Here is a 7,808-nt window from a genome sequence, read left to right on the forward strand (position 1 = left end):
TGGAGCCTTTTTTGAAATGATTCACATTTCCCACTTTGAGGTTAAACAACAGAGACATGCCTTGGTAAGTTTGGCAATTCGTAATTGAAATCTTTTAGAATCTTGGTATTCTTGCCCTTCACTGTTCAATAACCTCTCTGATAACACTGAGTGAGAAATTCCTCTGATTCACCCCATAAAAGAGACTGTCATAGGGAAACCTATCTAGGGACATTCATAGTGACCCTGCAGTTAAAATGAGTGCCAAGTATTCACTTAACGTTTCTGCTGTGGGCTTATCTTCCTTGATTCTTTTGCAGAATCCTTCTGGCTTTCACTCCCTTAGCTCACCTCAATTTCAGCCCACAGTCCTACAAGAGATACCAGCTTTCTTCATTACAGAACCATCACCTTCTTGTGACAGGAAATTGTCTCCAGAATATTCACGTTTCTAATCTTTTTTTTGAAGTTTATTTATTTAAAATTTTTTAAGAAGGCAAGATCTGTGGATGTTTATACAAGCTTAGTGCTGAATCCTGTACTTTGATAAACCTTTGAGTTCTACAGTTAAATCCCTGAAAAACTGGAAGGTGATCAGAAAATAAACAGAGGAGCAAGTCTTCCTTTAAACCAGGAAAACACGTTTAAATACAGAAGAGAGCTATCCTTGTTTGTATCCATGTGTTTTATGTCAGGAAAACATATCAACCTAAATGCTAACTATGCTTTCTGTCATGATCCAAACTATTGCAGCTGCTGCCTGCTTTTAAACAACCTCCATATTTCTCTGTTGCTTGAAGTTTCTGTTATATTTTGGTTTTCCTGGGAACATTTGACAGCTAGTGTCAGGGCACTAAAGAAAAAAAAATGGACAGTTTGCTTGTGCTTCTTGGAAGAAGATAGTAAATGAGCCTTCAGAAGTTTAGCAAAACCAAGCATACAGCTTGTAGAGGAGTTTTCAGGGACTTCGTGTATTGCTTATAGCTTTTTTTAAACTGTTGCATGTTGCTAAGTTAAGAACGTATACTAACTGTGAAACCTGATCAGAGAACTTGCCTAGTATCTGTTTCAGATCTGACAGTATAGAGAGGGATTATAAGAATCTTTCCACTAGATTCGTTACTGAGCAGAGAAAAAAGGGTCTAAAAGAAGCAGTCACTACAGGAAACCATAGCTCCTGCCTCCTCCATTTCTGTACTGAGCTGCAGTGGAGCTCCCACTAATGAAGGTGATTTGCCATTTTCAGAACTCTGCACTGGAAGTCAGTTTGTCTTAAAATTGGCCACTGCACCAGATGACATGGTGAACTACAGGCTTACCTTAGGGAGTCTGTACTTTTCTCTCAGATGAACCCTCAGACAGGCTCGCTCTGCTTTTTTGTGTGCAAATGCTGCATCTCTTTCCATCCTGGAAATCAGAAAAAACATTTCTTCAAGATGCTAATAAAATACAGCCTTTTACATGGAACCAGTTGCTTGGCTGCAAAAGGCTACATGCAGGTATTGTTCCCAGAGTGCTGTAACTTGTCCAAAGGCACAAAAAGGAACAGTATCAATGAAGTGATGCTAAGGAGCCAGGCTTCCTGTACCCTAAGCTGTTCTCAGAACAGTTCCCTTGAGTCCTGTGAAGAACTAAGGATAAGCCAATTCTACCTGTCTGGACTTTGTGCCTGTACTAGCTGTGGTTGCTCATTATAACAATGAACAATTCTAATAAGCAGAACAAAGTTACACTTCATGCTTTGCTTATTCCATCAGAGCACATATAGTGATGGGGCTGCCTGCCAATGCTCCTGTTCTATGAATGTGACATTCTATAGGCAAAACACACACAATGGCAGAACGGTCTTCCTGGGTCATACCAAAAATTTACCTACCTAGAGTCCAATCGCCAACAGTAGACAATTGTGGACACTTACAGAAGAAATCAAGAGCATAAGCACCCTGTATCAAAACTGCCCACCTTCCAAAAATCAGTAGTGTAGGGTACTAGAGCTGGAAATTGGCTCTACAGCACTGTCCTTCACAGCCCTGGATGGCCTCTGTCACCTATGAATTTTCCTGGTCTTTTCCTTCAGAAAATCCTATGGCAATGAATTCCACAGCTTCCCTGCATGGAAAAGTACTTCTTTTGTTTGTGATTTTATAAAAAGCTTTCATTAGATTTAAGAACTCTTCAGCACACTTTTTGGTTAGATTACTTATATATTTATTTGCAAAATGTGTCTCCTCAAAGATTTTTGGTAACATGTGGTAACATTCACCTTCCCCACCCCCTGCACCCCCCCCCCCCCTTCAGTTTTTTTCCCCAGAAGCATTGTCATGGAAATTCTACAGCAACATTGATTTTCTTCTGTATTTTGTCACATAAAAGCTACATGCAAGGTGAAATGTTATTTTTTCTTTGCTTCCACAAATCACAAATGAGTTTCTGGGTTTCTCTCTCTCATATTCACATTAACTGGAAGCCATCTTAAACTTCTTTCAGCCAGCCATTGATGGGAAGCTTGGAAAGAGATTTTTTTAGCCTTTCTGGAATATTTCCCCTCTCTTTCTCCACCTTCCTCTTCTGTTGCTGACTCCTCCAGTCAAGCAATTAGCAGCCATAGTCAGTACTGGGATATGCTTCCACAGGGCAGCATGCACAGCATGACTACACATCCCTTTAGGTGTCCTGTGGGGCAGGTCAGGAGGGATTTCTGCTCAGGTGAATTTGAGCTTTTCAGTTGTCCTGGCATCATGGGAAGACATGGCAAAACTCACTCAGCCCATCTCCCACCATTGCCTCGGCCTTAGTGTCTGGCCTAATCTTAACACCTTTTTGTTCTGGAGGATCTAATTATTCCCTGGAACATGAAGCTTTGTGGGAACAGGGAACAGATGTGGGAGTAGTTACGTGACAGTCAAGAGCCTGTGATATACAGCACAAACTGGTGGTCCCCTCTTGCTTAAACTCTTGCAGTGCTGGAAGCAAATTCTATGCAAGCGTGCTGGAGACTGCCAGTGCAGGTCACTTGTTTGTTCCTGCGTATTACACATTTTCCTGAGAAACAGTGATCTGTGCATTTTTGTGTGTTTTATCACCAAAAACCCCACACCCAAACCTGAGGAGAACCCAAGGCCTGAATGGTCGTGCAAAGGCCAAACCCTGCCCGAGTGTGACTCCACTGAGGCACTTCTCTGATCTCCACTCTTGTACAGCTGAAAACTGGGTAAAATCCAGTGCCCTGAAAACAGACATTCTGTCCATGACAGAGGTTTCTGACACACATTTACAGCAATGCACCAGTGTGCACTGTCCTGAGCTAATTTTTGCTCTCTGAAAGTACATCAGATACTCCTATTATTGTTCCAAACGGTACTTTCCTGAGCATTCCTGCACCCATTTCTCGGTACAGTTCAGCATGTAATGAACTCATGCCACACTGGAAAACATTGTAAAAATAATTATTTTTCCAAGCATTTTCCCTATTCTCAGGAATCCCGTTTTGCTTCTCAGTCTCAATAAAGCATCCTCCTGCTGGCAGGTGGTTATTTATCTTTTAAATATCCCTTGACAAACTGCAGAGCAAAACATTCTGTATTTATTCCAAATGAAATGATACCTGTTCAAGGTTTTATGATAAATGGCTGCTGCTAAATACAGACCTGGATACCTCAAATTCCGTCAGTGATTAACCTTTCACTATAATCATCTTACAGAAGGATTTACACAACCATTATGTAATTGACCATTAGAGGAACAGATGCATTTGAGATTTAGAAGTCAATCGTTTATTTATAATTATGCATGATTTGAACTCCTACATGTTAAGTCCTTTTATTTTGTTCTGTTTTGATATTTTAAACACAGCAAGTGTAAAGATCAAAATTACAGAAAAAATAAAAGTGCTGATTTAGCAGCTGAAAGGTTCTGCTTTATTTAATAGATTTAGAAAAGTAATGAAAATGCAACTACAAAATATAACCATCCTTAAACTTTTCTCTAGATGAAAAACATCCAATTTACATAGGCACTCCATTACCTTTTTCATTTTTGCGTAATAAACTTGCACAAAGAAAAGATTATGTATTGAAAGTGTACTCCAGATGGAGTTCTAGGAGAACAATCATAATACATTTAGAATTAACCCCTGCATTACAAACAGCTTTATACCCATGGAAAAAACTGACAGATAAAGTAACATCAACTAGGAATGAGTTCAGCATGTCAAGGTGTGGAGATCGCAGGAAAGTGTAAGAGAGAGTTGTAGGATGGGTTGGAGGGGGAGGATAATATTTTATCATTTCCAGTTGGTGAACTTTTTATTTTGGAAGGCCTCTCTAGCAAAGATTGATCTGCTTTAGAAAAAAGGGGAGAGCTGGATGTTTGGCTTTTTCTTGGGATGTTTTATCTGCACAAGTTACCAAGAATCAGCCCCATACTGATAACTAAGGGAACAGGTACTCACTTCTCCTCAACCATTTGCTTTTGATATTCCTCATACTCCTCTCTGGTCATTTCCTGCGGCTGCTGCTGGATCAGAAGGAGTGCTTTCTCTTTGCTTTCTTCCCCTCCACCTCCAAGTCCCAAATTCTTTACCTGGTTGCTCAACATACTTTTCATTAAAAAGGCCATCTTCTTAAGAAAAAAGGAGCTATAAGCAAACAACTACAAGGAAGTCAAACCAAACCAAAAATGTTTTCAAAACCAACAATTGTAAGCAAGAGAGTTTCTACAGCTACATCAGCTCTTCAAGGGCACAATGCTAGTGAAATGTGAATGCCAAAATCAGTTTGTCAGCCATAATCTGGATTAAAGAGTGACTCCTTAATATCTAGAGGCAGATGGTTCAGATTACTCCAAAAAAATCATTAGATGCACCTACCTACTTTTTATATTAATACCTTAAGCTAATTGTAGACATACACAAAAAAATCAATTATAGTATGTGAAGGCATTTTGACTTCTTCAGTCTTGAAACTCTCACTTCCACAGAGATGAAAACATTCCCTGGAACACAATAGACCTGAATTAAAACCTGGTTGACTAAATGGCCACAATAAAATTGTAAATTGAGGCTACTGAGCAGAAAACCCTTTTAGATTTACACAATTAAATGAGATTTGAAAACTGGAATTCTTAATTAAGCAAAAAACCCAATCCTTTTTATCCATTAACATTTTATCGCATTGGACAGAAGTACATTGAATGATTTTTCTTCATCCACTTTTCATGTGGTTGGTTTGTCTCACAGATGAATGGGTCATTACTGCTAGCATTACTATTTTTTTCAAGAAAGTAATCACGAAAAAAGCAAATCACATCTTGCTATTTTGCATTCCTTAGGGTTTGTTTAAACTCTTCCCCAGGCTCTCTCCATCTAGATCACCCTTTGGTGCTGCAGAGAACACCTAGTGCTTTTAATCTTGTTAGTAGAGAAATGAATCTGACTGATTTTGTATGCTATAATGCAGCCTTGGTATCTGTTGTGTTTGGGTTGCTTGTGTAGGTCCTTATCCTTCGAACTTTTATTCACATCATAACCTCACTGGGTCTATTCAGTTGAAGATTTGCGGGATCTGCCACCTAGATCATAGACTATTTTGGGAAAGAAAATCTGCTACATCTTAAAAGTTCGTGAATTTGGGTTGTGAGCATTTATCCTACTATGACTGGCTGCGCATGCCTTAATGAAACATTCTGTAATTTTGATTATCTAAATGCTTCTCCCAGCACTCATAATTTCACTGAGAGATGGGAGGATTCCCCTTTGCCTAATGCCTTAATCTGTATTAGAGCCTTTCTAATTAAAGCAGACCTGTTACTATTAAAAAAGAAACAACAAAAAACAAAAAACCAGGACGTTCTGTAATCCTGGATTATTAGTGATTATACAGGAACTATTTTTGAAACAGAGTATCACTCAGCAGCACAAATTCCAAATCACAACAAAACTACTTTGATACACTACAGATACCTAGAAAGCATTTTCCTTAAATAAAACTTTATTTTTACCATCACTGTGCACTTTCAGAACTAGGCATAAATTGCAAGAATTTGTGGGAAGAATCAGCTTCTTACCTTTGACCATCTCTGACCTTGATTACCGAAACTGTACTGCGCTTGTCCAACTGGCTAACAAAACTGAGAACGCAGGCATTAGACAGCTAATCCCAATTTAAGCAGAGAATGCTAAACTTGAGCATGTATTAAGTCTGCAGTTGAATGCATAAAATCAAGTGAAGTTTGTGATCTGGAAAATGTAAACCCCACAACCCCAGCATTAAGTTTATACACAAGGTATCACTGCTCCTGCTTCAGAGTTACTTCAGAATGGACCTGGCAAAGTTACCCTGTTACACCCAAAGACTTCCCTGGTTCAGTTCGCTGCCTCGCTGAGGCATCCCACAGGCAGTCCTGCTGCATTTTGAAGGCTGTGTTTGTTCAAGAGCTCACATCTAGCTAGCTAGTGCTGTGGGCCCACTGCAGGACAGCTGTAGCTGTGCAGGCATGCCAGCTCCAGCAGAGCGTGGCATCGCCATTACTACTTCCCTTATCCTTGTGTAACTCTATCACCTGGTAAGTGCTGTCCGGACCCTGCCCACTGGTACTTCTCTGTTATTTCCCAACCCGAAGACAATATGGACAAGCAGGGATGGTTCTGACCTGCAACCCTTTTTGCCTTCTGCTAAAACCAAAACCTTGCTCACTTTGCTGGTATTTGAGAGTCCTGTAAACAGGCCTAACCTAACATCTCTTTCAGGAGGAGGGTCAGTCTTTGGATGAAGCACTGACAGCTGAGCAGTAGTGGCAACCCCACGACCTAGAACAAGGCCAGAAGAGCACCTCTGTTACACAGCCAACTTTAAAAGGAAGAAATGAAACAAAGGGTTAAATTCTAGAAAATTATTGGTGTTTTAAATACTGCTGTGAGAGCAAGCCCCTGAAAAAGGTCCTTAGCTCCTAAACTACAGCCTGACTTATGTAAGTGACTTGCCCCACACTGCTCAGAGCACAGTGGATCTCAAGAGTGGGAGACAGAAGATCCAAAGTGAGGGGAAGAAGGCACTTGGTCAGTTCAGGCATCTCTAGAAACAGATGGTGGCTAGAGAAAGAGGGCATCACAACGCTGCATAAAAGTTTTGGTCTTGCTCACCTTTGCACCTACTGTTTACAGCACAAAGCTAACAACAGAAACTGGCAACACAGACAGCAGCAGCTGGAAGATTATCTTCTCGATCTTAACACAAGTATGTGGCACAAAAGGGGCCAAGAAACACTGCATGAACCATGTACAGATCACAAAGAGGTTTTCAGCAGCTTGCAAAAGCCATTGAACAGGTTAAACTAACATATTGCCACCGTTTACATGCTGATCCTAAAGCACAGATGAGTTCAGTAACAGTACAGGACACATCACAGAAAAGCATGCTATGACACAAGTTTAAGAGCAGATAAATCTAACTTTTGATGGTTAGTATTTCCTCTAAATAAATGTGTTTTGACAGCTACTTGATGAAATGCTAGAATGTTGTCCTGCGACATCACTACTCAGTGCCAAATGCCTCGAGTCCACTTGCAGCAGCTGGCTCATCTTTATGTAAAATTCTCCTGACCAGAACAGGGAGCACCACTGGGCACTTCACAAATACAACATGCAGCACTGATTTTTCCAGTATTATGTTTCAGTCTTCTCTAAGAGTACAGGGAGTGTATCTGTAAACTTTGTGCTGTTTGTCTTTACTGAAGAGAAGCTTTGATAACTTTGGGCACAAGTCTTGGCTGTAGAGACTTTGATCCCTACAGAAGTGTTAACACCACCTTCTGCCTAGAAGAGATGCTTTCAC

At 40.3% G+C, this 7,808-nt stretch overlaps 1 protein-coding gene and 1 long non-coding RNA gene across 2 annotated transcripts in view; one reads left to right on the forward strand and one right to left on the reverse strand.

Moving 5' to 3' along the window:
• The window catches only part of LOC119141016 (complexin-4-like), a 12,222-nt gene extending 7,230 nt beyond the window's left edge, over window positions 1-4,992 (reverse strand). Inside the window, exons 1-2 of the mRNA XM_037372677.1 lie at window positions 4,430-4,992; window positions 1,299-1,386 (exon numbers count right to left, since the gene is read on the reverse strand). Of these exons, the coding sequence (XP_037228574.1) occupies window positions 1,299-1,386; window positions 4,430-4,596 (255 nt within the window). The 5' untranslated portion in view covers window positions 4,597-4,992. The remainder of the gene's footprint in view (window positions 1-1,298; window positions 1,387-4,429) is intronic.
• Window positions 1-7,472, forward strand: part of LOC119141017 — a 20,978-nt gene extending 13,506 nt beyond the window's left edge. The window contains exon 3 of the long non-coding RNA XR_005101799.1: window positions 6,725-7,472. This is a non-coding gene — a long non-coding RNA (uncharacterized LOC119141017). The remainder of the gene's footprint in view (window positions 1-6,724) is intronic.
• The last annotated feature ends 336 nt before the right edge of the window (window positions 7,473-7,808 follow it).

This window comes from Falco rusticolus, chromosome Z (assembly GCF_015220075.1).
Source record: "Falco rusticolus isolate bFalRus1 chromosome Z, bFalRus1.pri, whole genome shotgun sequence".
NCBI lineage: Eukaryota > Metazoa > Chordata > Aves > Falconiformes > Falconidae > Falco > Falco rusticolus.